The sequence below is a fragment of the Dasypus novemcinctus genome, chromosome 23 (genome assembly GCF_030445035.2).
Source record: "Dasypus novemcinctus isolate mDasNov1 chromosome 23, mDasNov1.1.hap2, whole genome shotgun sequence".
Classification (NCBI taxonomy): domain Eukaryota; kingdom Metazoa; phylum Chordata; class Mammalia; order Cingulata; family Dasypodidae; genus Dasypus; species Dasypus novemcinctus.
Genome location: NC_080695.1, coordinates 14,055,992 through 14,073,011, shown reverse-complemented (window position 1 = coordinate 14,073,011; position 17,020 = coordinate 14,055,992). Strand labels below are relative to the sequence as shown.

Here is a 17,020-nt window from a genome sequence, read left to right as displayed (position 1 = left end):
TTTGTAAACTGGTCTGTTCTTCTGGACACGATCCCCTTTGATTTAAATCCAAAGGCTTTGCATTTACTTCATTAAATCAAGATTAGGGCTTTGATTTGACGAGGTCATTAGGGAACGCAGGGTTGAGTCCCCTCCCACTTGGTGGGCTGATAAAACAAACTCTCACATGAAGGAGAAAGACGTAGAAGAACACAGAGGAAAGAGAGGTGAGCCTGAGAGTCTAGAGCTGACCTTGTGAAGAGACCAGAGCTGCTGAGCCTGGAAGGAAACGAGCCCCAGGGAGAGAAATACGCCTTATGCCAGCCCACAGCTGAGATCAGAAGAAGCTGGGACCGTGGAGCCTTAAGAGGAAGAACCTTCACAGAAATCACCAGTCATCTTGCTTCAACATGTGACCAATGACTTTGGGTGAGAAAGTACCTCTTGTGGTACCTTGAGTTGGACTCTTTAGGGCCTGGTGACTGTAAGCTTCTATCCCAAATAAATACCCTTTATAAAAGCCAATAGAGTTCTGGTACTTAGCATCAGCACCCCTTTGGCTGACTAAAACATCCCCAGCTATATTAACTTTCTTTCATAGGCAACCCGAGGAGTTAATTTTGGTGTTGACAAATGTTTGTTGAACCAAGGCAAATAAATGTTTAGCATTGTAAGGATCCTGTCACCTGCTCTTTCAGAAACCCCCAACTCCACAGCGGCGTCACCTCAGCTCACCCACTGAAGGCCCACCTCCTGCAGGCACTTAGCTGGGTTTGCAGGACCTTGCGATGGGTCCAACCTCCAGACACGGGAGGTGTCACAGCATCCTTAAAAATGAATAAAATCATGATTCACTTTGATTTAAAGAATAAATGCAAACAAAAGCTACAAAACGTTGTTGAAAGAAATTAAAGAGGCTCTAAATAAATGGAAAGACATCTCATGCTCATGAACTGGAAGACTTGGTACTGTAAAGAAGGTAATACTCTCCAAATTTATCTACAGATTCAGGGTGCTCTCTATCAAAATCTTAGCCAGCTTCTTCACAGAAATAGACAAGTGGATCCTAAAATTCTTATAGAAATGTAAGAAGCCCAGAATAACCCAAACAACCTTGAAAAAGAAGAACAAAGTTGGAGGACTCACTTCTCGATTTTAAAGCTTAGTACAAAGCTACAATAATCAAGACAGCATGGTCCTGGCATTGGGACAGACATACGGGTCAATGGAATAGAACTGAGATCCAGAAGTAAACCTTTACAGTGACAATCAATTGATTTTCAACAAGGGTGCCAAGACAATTCAGTAGGGGAAAGAAGAGTTTTCCTAACAAATGGTGCTTAAACAACTGAATACCCATAAGGATGAGAACGAAGTTGGACCCTCTCCTTCACACCATATAAAAAAATTAACCCCCAATAGATAAAAAATCTAAATGTAAGACCTAAAACTATGAAACTCATAGAACGAGACACAGGCAAACATCTTTGTAATCTTGGATTTGGCATTGGTTTCTTAGACAGGACACCTAATGCACAAGCAAACAAAGAAAATGTAAAGTGGACTTCATCAAAATTAAAACGTTTTGTGCACCGAAGGACACCATCAAGAAAGAGAAAAGAAGGAAGTGGACTTGGCTCAACTAATAGAGCATCCGCCTACCATATTGGAGGTCCAGGGTTCAAACCTCGGGCCTCCTTGACCCATGTGGAGCTGGCCCAAGCATAGTGCTGATGTGTGCAAGGAGTGCCGTGCCACACAGGGGTGTCCCTCGCATAGGGGAGGCCCACGCGCAAGCCGCCTAGCACAAAAGAAAGTCCAGCCTGCGCAGGAGTTGCGGCTACACACGTAGAGAGCTGATGCGGCAAGATGATGCAACAAAAAGAGACACAGATTCCCAGTGTCACTGACAAGAATACAAGTGGACACAGAAGAACACACAGTGAATGGACAGAGAGTGCAGACAACTGGGATGGGGCGGGGTAAGGGGAGAGAAATAAATAAAAATAAATCTTTTAAAAAAGGGAAAAGGGAAGCAGACTTGGCCCAATGGATAGGGCGTCTGCCTACCACATGGGAGGTCCGCGGTTCAAACACAGGGCCTCCTTGACCCGTGTGGAGCTGGCCCATGCGCAGTGCTGATGCGCGCAAGGAGTGCCGTGCCATGCAGGGGTGTCTCCTGCGTAGAGGAGCCCCACGCACAAGGAGTGCGCCCCGTAAGGATAGTCGCCCAGTGCGAAAGAAAGTGCAGCCTGTCCAAGAATGGCGCCACACACACGGAGAGTTGACATAACAAGATGACACAACAACAACAACAAAAAGAAACACAGATTCCCGGTGCCACTGATAAGGATAGACGTGGTCACAGAAGAACACACAGTGAATGGACACAGAGAGCAGACAACTGGGGGGCGGGGGAAGAGGAGATAAAGAAATGAAAAATAAATCTTTTTTTTAAAAAAAGGGAAAAGACAATCCACAAAATGGGAGAAAATATTTGCAGATAATATGCATGATAAGGGTCACATATGCAGAACAGAAAAAAAAAATCTCTTACAACTCAACAACAAAAAGACAAAAAAAGCCAATTTATAAATGAACAAAGGACTTGAATAGACATAGAAGAGGCCAATAAGACATAAAAGGTGCTCAGCATCATTAGCCATCAGGGAAATGCAAATCAAAACAACCTCACATCCACTAGGATGGCTATAATGAAAAAAGATGGACAAATACAAATGTTGGCAAGGATGTGGGCAGTTTGGAATCCTGATATGCTGTTGGTGGGAATGTAAAACAGAGCAGCTGTGGAAAATAGTTTAGCAGTTCCTCAGTCAAAAAGAGTGTTATCATATGACCCAGGAATTTTACTCCTAGGTATGTATCCAAGACAAATGAAAATACATGTCTGTGCTAAAACTTGTACATGAATGTTCATAGCAGCATTATTCATAAAAGCCAAAAAAGTGGAAATAACCTAAATGTCCCTCAGCCGATGAATGGATAACCAAAATGTGGCATAACCATACAATGACAGAGTTCTCACCAGTGAGAAGGAATGGCATTCTGATCCATGCGACAACATGGATGGACCTTGGAAACATTATGCTGAGTGAAAGAAGGCAGACATTAACGACCACACGTCCTGTGATTCTGTGTCTACGAAATGTCCAGAAGAGGCAAGTCCATAGAGACCGAAAGATGGCTGATGGCTGCTTAGGGGGGAAATGATGGGTCAGGGGAGTGACGGCTAAAGAGCCTGGGTGTTCTAAAATGTTCTAAAATTGTGGTGATGATTGCACAACTCTGTGAATAGACTGAAAACCGCATAATTGGACCCTTAAAGTAGGTGATTGGTGTGGGATGTGAATTACAGACACACACACCTCCCACACACCGCGTATTGCCATAGTTAGACATTTGGGGGGGGGGGTCAGGTTTAGCCCGCTGCCTGCGATCAGAGGAGCCTCTTCCCAGGGGCTCTGCCTATCGCCCACTTAGAAGAAGGCTTGGTGGGGATGTTATAAAATCAAAGAAGCAACAGTGTGGGAGGATTTCCGGAGGGTCCTCGGCTGCCAGGCAGACAGCTGAGGCACGGCGCCAATGTGGACATTTCCAAATGTGTCAGTCCCGTCAGAATCACAACAAATCATATTTCTGTACACTAAAACCAAGGAACGAGGCCAAAATTTCCTTGAAACTTGAAAACCAGCATCGCTGGTGACTGAACTAAAGAGAAAGCTCCACATCCAGCCATCCTTGGCAAATTACTTCTTTTCCATGGCGTGTGCATATGTTTTCCTAGAGCTCGTTAATATCAGTGGCAACTTATATCTAAATTGCATTGCCGGGTCGAGCAACCTTTCATCTCGACAGTCTCATTTAATCACTCCATCCGGGACAGGTGGTGAGGAAGTTGTCATAGTTCCTATGGGATAATGGCACCTGTCTCATATGGTTTTATGACAACTTGGCAAAATTGAAGTGTTTACAAACCATCAAGTGTCACTTCAGCATAAGGTGCCATCATTATTACCATTTTACAGATAGGGAAACTGAGGTTCAGAGGGGTTCACCTTAACTGCCCAAAGTCTCATAACTAGTAGGTGGGCAGGGTCCCAGGTTTTCTGACTCTCCTCCAACACGCTGCCTAAAAGTCCGCCTCCCATCCCACCAGCCCCATACCTGGTAGCTTCAAAGTTCTCTTCTTTCGCTTGGATTCTCCGGTCTGTATCAGCTTTCGCCTGCGCCAGTTCCAGCTGCATTCAAACCACCTTGCTTTCTTCAACCTGCCAGGAACATCAACATCAGTCTTTCTGGCCAAGAAGGTCAAAGGTCCTTGGCCAGGCATCCAACCCGCAAGATGGAGGCCTTGCAGTTACCTCCAGGGAAGACTCAGCTTCTTCCAGAGCCACCTGGAGTTCTTTCTTCTCAATCTCCAGCTTCTTCTTCAACTTCTGCAGCTCTTGTACACAGCGTCCCCCTCGCCCAGCTGATCTATCAGGTCCTTTATCTCCTCTGAGAAAGGAACATTCTTATCAATAAGGCCCCTGAGGACCTCCCTCCCTCCAGGGCCATGGCACAGACATTCCTCACATAGACATGGAATACCAGGACTTGGACACTGGAGAACAATGAATTCCAGCTCCTCTGCTGATCACTCAGAGGAGCTTCCAGACATCTGCAGCACCTCACAGCAGATGCAAATCTCAGGCCACCATGATGGGCAACCAAGAAATACAACTGTTTTCGTTTGTCCATGACCAAATCCAAAGTCGATTTCTAGGTCAAATCTACGTCCCACAGAGTGCTGGCGACTTACTGTAGGCAAGGTCAGAGAAATCTCATGGAGTCCAGGGTCCTCCTGCCAGGGGCTCCAAGTTCCAGGGGGTCCTCAGAGGGCATTGGAGAGCCATCTGGGCCTCGCCTGTTCCTGTCCACCTGGCTGGCATTACTGGCATGCCCATGGCCCACTCGGCGTCCCAACATCTGTCCATGGACACGGTGGCTGTGTCCGGAACATTCTCTGTTGTTCCACTCTGCTCTTAACAACCTGGTTACCTGGAGTTTCTTTACCTGCACTTGTGGGGCGGAGGGCAGTGGGAAGCAGGCAGGGCCCAGACCCTTTGGCAGGGCCCCTCGCCAGTGCCCGATCACCCCCTCCTATTTTCCGTCATCCCGATCTGGGTGCTCTTTACATGACTCTGCTCTTCCTCTCCAGTCTTTAAGTCACGCCACTCTTTTGCTCAAATCCTTCATTGCACGTGCTTTTTAGAGTGAGAAAGCCGAGTGCTCATCCTTCAAGCCCTTGGCTCTCGATTGCCCTCTCTCAGCAGGCAGCTCCCCTTGGAGGGAGTCCTAAGAGCTCAGGTGGGTTTGGGGACCGTTGGGGACCATCTGCCTCCAGCCTCCAGTGCAGTGACCCTAAATCAGCTCCCCTGGGACTGAGACAGACTGGAGGGAGAAAACTGGGTGCGGTGACCCAGAGCTGAACGCGGAAACCCTGCCTTGACTGCCATTTCGCCTGCCACTCGGCAGAATGGGGGCCGCGGATAAAAAGTGACGTTCCCGGCACAGCCGAGTGTGTGGTTAGGAGGCTGTGCCTACCACAAGAGCAAATGATGGCAAAACGACCTTCAGCTGGTAGCCAGCATTTCTCAAGAACAGCGTGAACTTCCAACCTCAGCCCCATATTTAACAAATCCATGTGTATAGGTATCTTATTTGCATATAATATATTGAAGAGCTCAATATAGAACATCTATTGAGCCCTTATGTGCCAATGACTCTACTGAGTGAAGACTTCACACATTTTATCCTACTTTGTTGCAACAGCCTCACCAGGAAGGGAGTGTTATTTTCCCCTTTTACAGACGAGGAAACTGAGGCACAGAGAAGTTAGAAACTCCCCTGAAGTACCCTCTGCAAAGTGCTTGCTAGTCAGTTTACTTGAGCGCCTACTACACACCAGGTGCTCAAGCAGTGATGTCTGCAGGGGTCGGGGGCAGACCCACCTTGCCCTCCCGCCCGCAGACTCCCCCTGCAGCGTCTTGTTCTTCTTCACCGACTCCAGGTGCTCCCGGGACCTCGTAGGCCGTCTTGATCTTGAAGCTCTCAGCCGTGTACGTGCGGCGCTCCTTCTGAGAGTTGCCCACCTCCACCTGCAGCTCCACGCACTTCCGCTGCCCCTCGGCCAGCAGCTTGTCCAGGACCCGCTGCTGCTTGTCCAGGGCGGCGGCTGCAGCACGGGCCTGCGGCGTCCCGGCTCTGCCGCCCTGCCCTGCAGCCGCCCTCCCATCCTCAGGCAGGTGTAGCCCCCACCCCCTGGCCTGTGGGGCCTCTGGGTGCCGCTGCTCTCCGGCCCCTTACGAAGCAATGGCTCACTAGACCAAGACCAGGCAGGTGTGTGCAGGTAGAAATCTAATTTAATTCTGCTAGAGGCTGACAAATCAGGGAACAGAGGGGGGTGCTTAGCCACGTAAAGTGACACATGGTTTGTGTAAGAGAAGAAGGAAAGGGAAGATGCGTTGTAGACGTATTTGCTCAGGGCCAGTTTTATCTCTATCCCGGGCCTGCTTAAATAGCAGCTCGTTCCCAAGTGTCCATCAGTGGATGGACGGGTGAACAAAACGGGGACTATCTCCACGAAGTCCTATTATTCGGCCAAAAGAAGGAATGACGTTCTGTTACACGCCACATGTGGATGGACCCTGCAAACAATGCTGAGCGGAAGAAGCCACACACCAAAGAACAAACATCGCCTGATCCCACTGATATGAATAACAAGAATAGGCGAATTCATAGAGACAAACGTGGATTAGACAAACTAGGGGCTAGGGGAGTGGGGAGTTACTGCTTCATCGGTGCAGAGTTGCTGTTTGGGGCGATGAAAACATTTGGCAAATGGATGGTGGTAGTGGCATAACATTGGAAATGTGATTGGTACTGAATGATACAATTTAAAAGGGTTAAAATGGCCATTTTTATGTCATATGTATATACTAAAACTACAATAAAAAAATAGCTTGTTGCACGTGGAGGTCTCAGGAGGGCTGATGAACTCAAGTTCCCATTGAAGCCCTGCGCTCACCCTTCTGGGACCACCTGCTTCTTTCCAGGACCCCCAGCCCCTGCCGTCTCCCACCCGGACCCCAGGAAAGAAGCAGCCTTGGCGCCTGGGGACCACCGACCTTCTCCAGGTCAATCGTGAGGTCCTCGACTTCGGCCTAGAGCCTCTGCTTGTCCATCTTGAGGGAGGCGGCCCGGGCTGGGGCCGCCTTGGCGGGCTCTTCGGCTTCCTGGAGCCTGGCCGCCAGCTTCCTCCTGCACAGGGCAGAGGGGCCGTCGAGGCAAGGTAGGGGCCCCATCACGGCTCCACGTTACCAAGCAGGGGGCCCTCTGCACAGAACGGAGGGTGCCACGGGCTAGGCCCAGAGCTCCGTTGTCGCGCTGAAAAGATTCGGACAAAAAGGAGCAGGTCCATTCATTCATTCATTCATTCATTCAACGAATAGTGTTTCTACTCTGTTCCAGGCACTGGGGATGCAGCAGTGAGTGAAACAGACCACATCCCCGTCCTCATGAGACACGTTCTAGTGGGAGGTGTACCCAACCTAGAGGCTGTCAGATAGTGGCACATGCTAGGAAAAAAAACAAAGTGGGGAAGGGATTGTGGCTCAACTGATAGAGCATCTGCCTACCATATGGAAGGTCCAGGGTTCAAACCCCAGGCCTCCTGACCTGTGTGGTGAGCTGGCCCACGAGCAGTGCTGATGCGCACAAGGAGTGCCGTGCCACACAGGGGTTTCCCCCACTTGGGGAGCCCCATGCGCAAGGAGTGTGCCCCATAAGGAAAGCCACCCTGCATGAAAAAAAGCACAGCCTGCCCAGGAGTGGCGCTGCACACATGGAGAGCTGATGCAGTAAGATGACGCAACAAAAAGAGATACAGGGAAGTGGATTTGGCCCAACGGATAGGGTGTCCGCCTACCACATGGGAGGTCCAGGGTTCAAACCCAGGGCCTCCTGACCTGTGTGGAGCTGGCCCACGCACAGTGCTGATGCACGCAAGGAGTACTCTGCCACGCAGGGGTATCCCCTGCATAGGGGAGCCCCATATGCAAGGAGTGCGCCCTGTAAGGAGAGCCACCCAGTGCAAAAAATGTGCAGCCTACCCAGGAGTGGGGCCGCACACACGGAGAGATGACATAGCAAGACGATGCAACAAAATGAGACACAGATTCCCGGTGCCACTGACAAGAATACAAGTGGACACAGAAGAACACACAGCGAATGGAAACAGAGCACAGACAACTGGGGAGAGGGATGGGGATGGGGAAAGAAATAAATTTTTTAAAAAATTTAAACAATAAAAAAAAAAAAGACAGATTCCGGTGCTACTGACAAGAATGCAAGTGGACACAGAAGAACATAAAGCAATGGACAAAGAGAGCAGACAATAAATAAAATAAATCTTAAAAAAAAAGTAAGGAGAGAGATTTCCATTAAAAAAAAAAACAAGGAAGGGCATGGAGAGTCAGGGGGGAGGGAGGACTGCAGTTTTAAGTGGGGGTCGAGTAGGCTTTGGAGAAGGTGACACTCGAGCAAAGACCTGAGTGGGGAGAGGGCAAGCGCCCTGGGGTGTAGGGGAAGCTCCTTCCAGGCAGAGGCGCCCGAGGTCTGGGGTTACCCCGAGGAGGGGAGCCTTTGCTGAGGGCCAGGCTGCCCCAGCCACCCTCCATAGGAAAGAGCTGGAGGGCAGGAGGTGGAAGCTACCAGAAGGTAGAGCGAGGCCTAATGTAATAAAGAGCTTTAAATTTTTTTAAAGATTTTTTTTAAATTTCTCTCCCCTTCCCCCCGCCCCCCCCCCCAGTTGTCTGCTCTCTGTGTCCATTTGCTGTGTGTTCTTCTGTGCCCGCTTGTATTCTTATCAGCGGCACCTGGAATCTGTGTCTTGTTTTGTTGCGTCATCTTGCTGCACTGGCTCTCCATGTGTGCAGCACCACTCCTGGGCAGGATGGCACGGGGCAGCTCTCCTTACAGGGCATACTTCTGTGCGTGGGGCTCCCCTACGCAGTGGACACCTCTGAATGGCACGGCACTCCTTGCGCGCATTAGCACTGCTCACTGAACCCTGGACCTCCCGTGTGGTGGGTGGATGCCCTATCTGTTGAGTCACATCCACTTCCCAGAAAGAACTTTAGATCAAGGAGCTGCACCGGCTGGAAGGCTTATTGTTATCTCGTCACCCAAAGTACCAGGAGACAGAAGGGCCAGGCAGGCGAGCTGGGTTCCCTCCCTGTCTGGGCACAGGGTGGCTCACCACAGGCTGTCGTGGAGGCGCTGGCCCGTGGGTCCCTGAGCCCCCGAGCCAGCCTCCTTTTACACCAGAGCAGCTCAGAGCCCCGGGCGCACGTGCTCGGGCTTGTCCCCTCGGGCCCACGGGGTGTCCCCACCTCTAGTGTGCGGATGAGGAAGAAAGCTCAGAGGAGCCATGGGCACTGTCGGCGGAGCTGGTAAGCGGGCAGGGCCGGGCCTCTTGCCCCAAGAGCGGCCCCCGTCCTCCCAGCCTCGTGGGGAGGCCCGCCCCAGCCCCACCTGCAGGGACCTGCCTTTCAGCCTGGAGGGGCTTCCCGAGCACCAGGGGGTCAGCCCAGCCCTGCCTGGCCCCGGAGCCCTGGCTCCTGACTTCCCGCAGGTGTCCTGAGACATCAAGGTGGCAGAGGCAGGTACGGGTCCTTAAAGGAGGAGCTCTAAGGCCGGTGGGACCGCATGGGGGTTCCCCCTGAGGCCACAGAGGGGCTCCCTTTTCCAGACTGAAGAGGAGCCCAGGAGCTTCCTTCTCCAGCCCCAGCAGCGGCTCTCACGGTGGCAGCGAGGCCCGCCCGGCCCTCCCAGCACGAGGGGGACGCTCACTGGATCTCCCCCAGCTCCTCGGTCCTCTGGATGGCATCGGTCTCGTCCTTGGCCCTCCAGGTGGACACCTCGGTGTTGAGCTTGGACACCAGGTGCTGCTGCTCCGTCTTGCCTCCCTGCTCCTCCTCCAGCCGCTCCTTCACCAAGTCTAGGTCGTGCCTGGTGTTGGCGAGACTCACCACGGCTGTGCTGGGGGGCTGGGGGGACGGGCCCGTCAGGGGTCCCGGGGTCTCTCCACGGGCCCCGGGGCCAGTCCCGAGACCCGAGTAACATTTCAGCAACTCCGATGGCATGAGAGAGGCCTGTGCTCTGACCTCCAGGCCGCCGGGGTCTCATTGTCCTTGTTCTGATAAGTGTCCACAGGATAGGTCATTCCATGTGGCCGCATGCACGGCACGCTGTGGTTTCATAGTTAACTTTCTTTACTTGCTGTTACAGTAATCTTTTTCTCCATCCTCTGTCATCTTCCCGGCCGACCGCTTTCTTTAAGGAGGCAGCTCTGCCACACCGCCCTCCCCAGAAAAACCTTCCACTCTTCATCCAGCCGCCTCTTGCAGTCACCGTTTGCGATGTCGGGGACAACTTGATCCGCAGCACCTGGTGGAGCCAGCTCGGGACTCTTCACGCTCCTGGCCCAGTTCACCATTTTCAGACAGGCGAGAAGGAGCGGAAGATGGTTGGGTGGAGAATGGGCTCCCTGGCCAGATCTCAGGCCCCCAGGCCACCGCCCCCAAAGTTCCCCATAAACATGGCGGCCGGGCCCATGGAGCCGGACGGGGCAGCACAGCGAACCGCCGAACCGGACGCCCCCGAGGGGAGCAAGCACAGGGTGGCTGGCACCCAGCACGGCCGTGAGGAGGGACCCTCAGGGAACGAAGCCCTCTACCCAGATCCATCCTAGACAGAGCAAGTGGGCTTGGAGGAAGAACGGGAAGAGACCGGTTGCTTGTAGAAGGCATTTGTGACGCCCCCAAACTCTCATTTGAGGGAAGGTTGCAGGAGCCGGAGGCCGGGGAGAAGTCCAGGAGCCAGAGAGGAGAGCGAGGGGTGCCAACTCCACTCTGAAGTCGTGAGCTGTGAGCCTCTGGCCAGTCCCTGCATTTCCTAGGGCCTTGCTTTTCCTATCCACCAAATGGGGGCATGATTTTTCAAAAGGATCCTCAATTTGGAAAACGAGGCCTGCAATTCCCCTGGACGCCACACGGGGGCGGTCATTGTCCAACAGGCCCATCCGAGGGGCAGCTGCTTCTCTAAGGGAACGCCCCTCCGTCTGCCTGCCTGCAAAGCTAGATGTCAACTTTGTATATTGATAATTATTGATAAATCGATACACTGGTACAGGGATAAGTGAAAATTATTTTTGTCCTAGAGATGCAAAGGACTTCTGGTAGGGAAAAAGACAAAAACAAAAACAGAAACACCAGCTCCAGAGGTTTCCGTCTCATCCGCAGGACGGTGACCAGGTCCCCATCTCACTCAGGGAAGTCCCCTTAGCCTTCCTCTCCTGCCTGCGCCAGCCGCTTCTCTCCTGCCTGCGCCAGGGGCTTCCCGCGAATGCTCTTGGAAGGCAGCTTTCCCGTTCTCCAGGCTCCTTCATTCATGACTTCAATAAATCTCTGGCCCACACTCACTTTATATTCCTATGCACGTCATGTCTTAAAATGTTTGAAAATGGCATTTTGGCAGTATTGACGCGCCTCCCGCTGATTTCGCAGGGAGCCCGAGAGCAGATGTGAAAACGCTTTGATTAGTTCCCGGCTCTATTTTACTTTGAATCCTCAGCGGGGGGCAATAGTCTCCTTGCCTCCTGGCAAGGGGATTGGATACGAATTTCTCAAGGCCAACAAAACTCTGGGAGGGGGCCCTGGGCGCTTTCCCCTCTCTCCTTTCCGTGCACAGCTCTGTGGGTGGGTGGGTGGGGTCCCGAGGGCGTCGATTTCCGCCTGGTTTCGCTCCAGCTCGGCCACCTTGGCGCGGCCTTCCGCTGGGCTCTCCTCCAGCTTTTGAACCTGGGCCTCGGCGTTCAGCTGCGCGGGAAGGAGGAGGCCAGCGGGGAGACGGGCAGGCCCAGGCCGAGCACCCCCTTCCCGCCTGGGCCCTCGCCCTGCCTCACTTCCCTCCTCCCAGGGCGCAACCCCCTCCCCAGTCCACAGCGCCTGGTCCCTCTGGAAGGCAAAGCCCACCTCTCCCCAGAGCCCGAGCCCCTGGCTTGGCACCGCCCCTCCCCGGCTGGCCCTTTCGTGGGGACTCCACGCCCTGCGGGCCATGGCCCGTGGGAACCAGTGGCGGCCCACCTGGGGGAAGGCACTGACGCTAGCGCAGGGGTCTGCGGAGCCAGCAGGGGCCGCCAAGGTGCCTCCTGGTGTCGGAGGTTGGGAGACTCATGTTGGCTGGGACCGGGAGGCTTTGGGTGCCCTGCTCCCCTCTGGAGCCCCCCGTGTGTCCTGAGAGGGCTCTTCACCTAGCACGTGCTCAGTCGATGTGGGCTGGTTTTCCTCCTTGTCCTGTATCACTTTTTCTTTGAATTGTGGCAATTTATGCTTTTGTCTTCTCTCTCCTGCTGTCTCCAACTCCTTGAGGACACAGTCGTAATAATGTATCGACATGGGTAAGAGCGAACATTTATTACGCTCTTCTTATGCGCCGGGGACTCGATATTCTCCCTCCTTTACAGACAAGGAAACTGAGGCACAGATGGCTTCTGCAACCAGGACAAGGTAGCACGGGTCTGCGACGGGTGCCCTCTGGCTCCCCGGGGGCCCCCTCACCTTGGACTTCCGCACGGTTTCCGTGGGGCGTTGAGGTCGCCGATCTCAGCCTTCGTGACCCGCTCGTCCTTCTCCAGCTTGGACTTGACCCTCTGCGGGTGCTCCCGTGCTCCGTCAGCTCGGCCGTGGGGTCCCTGTGCTTCTTGCGCGGCGCCGCGGCCGTGGCCTCGCCCTGCAGGGCCGCCTCCTCCAGCTCCCGCCGCAGCGCCAGCGGCTCCGCCCCGCGCCTGCGGTTCTGCTCCATCTGGGCAGGGGAAGCAGCGCACAGCGGCACTGGGTGGCCCCCGCCTCCGTGGGGTGACCCCTGCCCACCCCTCAGGGGTCCCCGATGTTCCCGCGCCCCGCTGAAAGAACGTCCCCATTGGAATATCAATCCTAAACCCGATGGGCTGCCCATAGGACCCGCCGGCCCCCTTAAGGTGGCTTTGAGGTCCCCTCCACTCAGAGGGTCCCGAGGGCCAGCCCGCCTGCAGCCCCAGGAGCTGGTCTCGGTCCTCGCGGGGTTTCGGTCCTCACCCCAGGCCCCGTCGAGTTAGAATCTGCCTTCTAAGGAGATCCCGACGGTCCATGCACCCCAGAGTTGGGGAGGCCCCAGAGGCCCTGAGTTCCTGCCATCGCGCACACTGCTTGCTCTCCACCTGCCTCGTGACCCACCCCGTCTCCCGTCCCTGCCCGCCCAGTGCCCCGCGAGGCTGACCCTGGGGCCACCTCTTCCGGGCCCCCCGCTTTCTGGTCCCCTCTTGGGCTTGGCCAAAGGGAGGCATGAGGAGGTGGTCACGGGGTGGAGACGAGGTGGCCGGGGCCTTTCCTGCCAGCTCCATCCTGCTTCGACATCTGCATGACTCTGGCTCCCATCGGGCAGCCCCCCCACCCATGGCTCCAGCACCCCGGCCCTAAGCCTGCTCCTCCCATCCTCCGGCTCGGGGGTGGGCATGGCACCAGCTGTGGCTAGTCCCTCAGCACCTGGCACACCCTGTGGCTCTCGTAACCCCCCCACCCGGCTTTCATGCTTCTTCAGACCACGTGGGGGGGCTGTCTCCTGCCAGCACCCTGACCCGGGCCTGCCCCCCATGAGGCAGGAGGCCCAAGGATGCTCAGCCTTGTATCAGTTCCGAAACCCCCGGCCCTGCTTCCTGCTCTGGCCACAGACCTGCGCTTGTAGGAGCGCGGCCACCAGCCCAGAGGGTGAGTCTGAAGGGGCTTCTGCGGGACTCCGTGGCCCCTTCGTGTGAATTAGGGAAGACGTCTTCTTGGCTGGGATGCCAGCCCCACTCGCCTCTCCACTGGGTGCCCTTGGCAGGCCTGGAGCACCCCACCCTCTGCATCCACACACTGTCCTGCCTCCACCAACCCCACGGATCCAAGGAGCCCCAGGACGAGAGGCTCTCGTCCTTTACCTGGTTTCTCCCCGCGTGGGACCTCGGAGGGATTCAGTGAGAAAGAACTGGCCTTTATCCCACTGCTCGTCATCCAGCATCTTTCCTCCTTACAGGCCAGGCTTGGGGTGCCCGGCCCCCCCAAGGTGGGTACCTGAGCAGATGTGGCCCCCTGGTTTCTTCCAGCCTGTTGCCCAGGGCTTCGAGGTCCCGGGGAAGGTCACTGCGTTGTTTCTCCACCGGGGGGGAGATGCGGAGAGAAAATCGTATTGCCTTAGGCCAGCCAGGAACCCCTCTTTCTCCAGGCAAGGCTGCCAGGTCGGGGCCCACCTGTGGGTAGTTCTGATGCCCCACGTGCTCAGGGAAGGATGCCCCGGCCCAGTTTGGCTGAATTTGGGGCCCCACAAGCGCGTGCCGGGGCAGCGGCCTGCGGAGTTCAGGCCGTTGGGGTTTGTCTCCTGCCGCCTTGCTGATCTCACCCCTCTCCAGGCTCTCCACCCTCCAGCCTCGCTCCCCTCTCTGCTCTTCCTAAAACACGCTCTTCACTTGCACACCTTCGTACCTGGATGGGCAGGTGCCAGGTCATTCCCTTGGTCTAGAAATTCCTCCCCCTTGTCAGACTGTTTCACTTCGATCGTCAGGTTCGCACTGGGTGCCGCCCCTTTGCCTGCCCCAGGCCGAGCACCTCTTGCCTCCTCTGGGCTCACAGCGTCTTCACGTCCCACATCATAATTGGCGTGCGCTGTGGGACACAGTGTACCTGGCACGTAGTAGGTGCTCACGAAACAACTAGACCTTTCCAACTGGAAACTCGTTCTCCTGATTTTCTAAGCAGAACTTAAGGCTGGATTTGTGGCTTCTGGCGGGATTCGTGGCTGGCGCTGGGTATTGGACTCAAGCAGGATAAGCGTTCTGTTTACCTCGGCTCTCATTGCCCTCTCTGCCTCCAGTTCTTCCTCCAACTCCTCGATTCCAGCCTAGCAAATACATGAGCCAAGGGAGATGCATCTCCAGCGCGAAGGTAGAAAGGACCCACTGGGCCTTTTAGAATGGAAAGGAGAGAAAGGAGCTAAGCCTATGACGGTCACTGTCACGAGCAGAGTGGAGAGGGCACAGAGATCATGTGCAAAGGCCCTGGGGCAGGAGGGAGCCTGGCACACCTGAGACCCAGCAAGGAACCAGAGTGGAGGGGGCACAGTGGGTGACCAGGTCAGGGAGGGGTAGATCATGCAGGGGCCTTGTGGTCATTGTAAGGAGTTCGGATTTGACCCTGTGAAGGTGAGCATGGGACCATCTCCAAGGCCCCAGCCAGCTCTGACCCTCTGCGACTTCCCACCTGGCCTTGCTCCTCAGGAAACCACAGCAGCTGGTCTGCCGATGTGAACAGAGGGTGCAGGGCGGTGCTTTTCAAAAGGCGCGTGGGCTCCTCTTGCCCAGACATACCTGGTGTTCCTTAGGTTTCCACTGCAGGGTGGCGTTAAGAGACTGCGCGGCCTCGTATTTAGAGTTGGCAGAATTGGTTTCCATATCTCACCTGCAAGAGAAGGTTCCATCTCCTGGGGACAGGCTCGCAGGGTAGACCAGCAAGCCAGAGTAGGAACTGACGGTCTCAGAAGAGGCATTGTCAGAGTGATATTGATAAACTACCCTCTTGACTCAACGTTTTCCCTGAGACCCCAGCTCACAGGCTTCTAGAAGCCTCCTGGCCCCTGGAGCAGGTGCACTGCTTGGTCCTCCGCATTCCCAGAGCATCAGGATGAGGTCCCATCCCAGCATCCACAACGCACTGCGTGAGGTTGGGAGCATCTTGCAACAGGACAACATCTACTCTCCCCCCCCCCCCCCCGTGTCCCCAGAGCCAGGCACCACACCTGGTGCCCAGCAGGAGCTCGGGACAGGCGTGAACGTACGTGAAGCACTCAGCACGGCGCCGGCGCCTGATGACACCCAGGCAACACTCGTGTTCCTTGCTCCTGGTAAGGAAGAAATGGAGGACTCCTTGGTCGGACTTTTTTTTTAAAAAAAGATTTATTTATTTATTTCTCTCCCCTCCCTGCCCTGCCCCTGGTTGTCTGTTCTTCGTGTCTATTTGCTGCATCTTCTTTGTCCGCTTCTGTTGTTGTCAGCGACACAGGAATCTGTGTTTCTTTTTGCTGCGTCATCTTGCTGTGTCAGCTCTCCGTGTGTGCGGTGCCGTTCCTGGGCAGGCTGCACTTTCTTTCACGCTGGGCAGCTATCCTCGCGGGGTGTATTCCTTGCACGTGGGATTCCTCTACGCGGGGACACCCCTGCGTGGAACGGCACTCCTTGCGCGCATCAGCACTGCGCATGGGCCAGCTCCACACGGGTCAAGGAGGCCCGGGGTTTGAACCGTGGATCTCCCATGTGGTAGGCGGACGCTCTCACCACTGGGCCAAGTCCGCTGCCCTGGCCGTACCTTTTCACCACCTCCTCTCGGCCTAGCCTGGACGTCTCCATCTCGCTGAGGTCGCCGATGGTCATTTCCAGGTGCTCTCAGCTTTCCGACGCGCCGTTTCCACCTCTGCCTGGATTTCCTTTCTTTGCTCCCAGTTATCCTTTGGCTATGGAGGCCGGAAAAGCAAGAGAAGGTAGAGGAGGGGAAACTGAGGCCAGAAGGCAGCGATGAGCCAGATGGAGCCCAGTTCCTCTGCTGTGACGTCAGAGAGGCCCTTGCGCTCTGGGGGCTGGGTCGACCCACTCCCCACCACCCTGTGCCCACGGCTCAGCTGGGCCCCAAGTGCGAGCAGCGACCCCGGCACCTGGCGTGCCTCGTGGGGCGGGCTGCTGAGCCTGCTGTTGTTCTGGGCGGGGGGCTTCGCTGTGTCCTCCTCGGCTGGCAGGTCGTCCAGGGTTTTCTGGAGGGGCAGAGACACCGCGGGTCCCAGCTGAACGGGCCTGCCTGTTGATGCCACTCCTGCTCTGTGCTGCCGCAGAGCCGTGGGGTGCACTTGGGCTCCCCCT

General features: G+C 55.1%; 1 protein-coding gene across 1 annotated transcript in view; it reads right to left on the bottom strand.

Annotated features, from left to right (window-relative positions):
• MYH16 (myosin heavy chain 16) overlaps positions 1-17,020 on the bottom strand; it is a 65,838-nt gene that overhangs the window by 10,299 nt on the left and 38,519 nt on the right. The window contains 20 exon segments of the mRNA XM_071211459.1: positions 4,165-4,268; positions 4,362-4,465; positions 4,468-4,497; positions 6,007-6,065; positions 6,067-6,230; positions 7,170-7,302; positions 9,895-10,091; positions 10,421-10,455; positions 10,458-10,502; positions 10,505-10,555; positions 11,816-11,921; positions 12,663-12,688; positions 12,691-12,768; positions 12,771-12,922; positions 14,208-14,272; positions 14,959-15,015; positions 15,482-15,572; positions 16,476-16,548; positions 16,551-16,620; positions 16,828-16,914. Coding sequence (XP_071067560.1) covers positions 4,165-4,268; positions 4,362-4,465; positions 4,468-4,497; positions 6,007-6,065; positions 6,067-6,230; positions 7,170-7,302; positions 9,895-10,091; positions 10,421-10,455; positions 10,458-10,502; positions 10,505-10,555; positions 11,816-11,921; positions 12,663-12,688; positions 12,691-12,768; positions 12,771-12,922; positions 14,208-14,272; positions 14,959-15,015; positions 15,482-15,572; positions 16,476-16,548; positions 16,551-16,620; positions 16,828-16,914 — 1,727 coding nt within the window.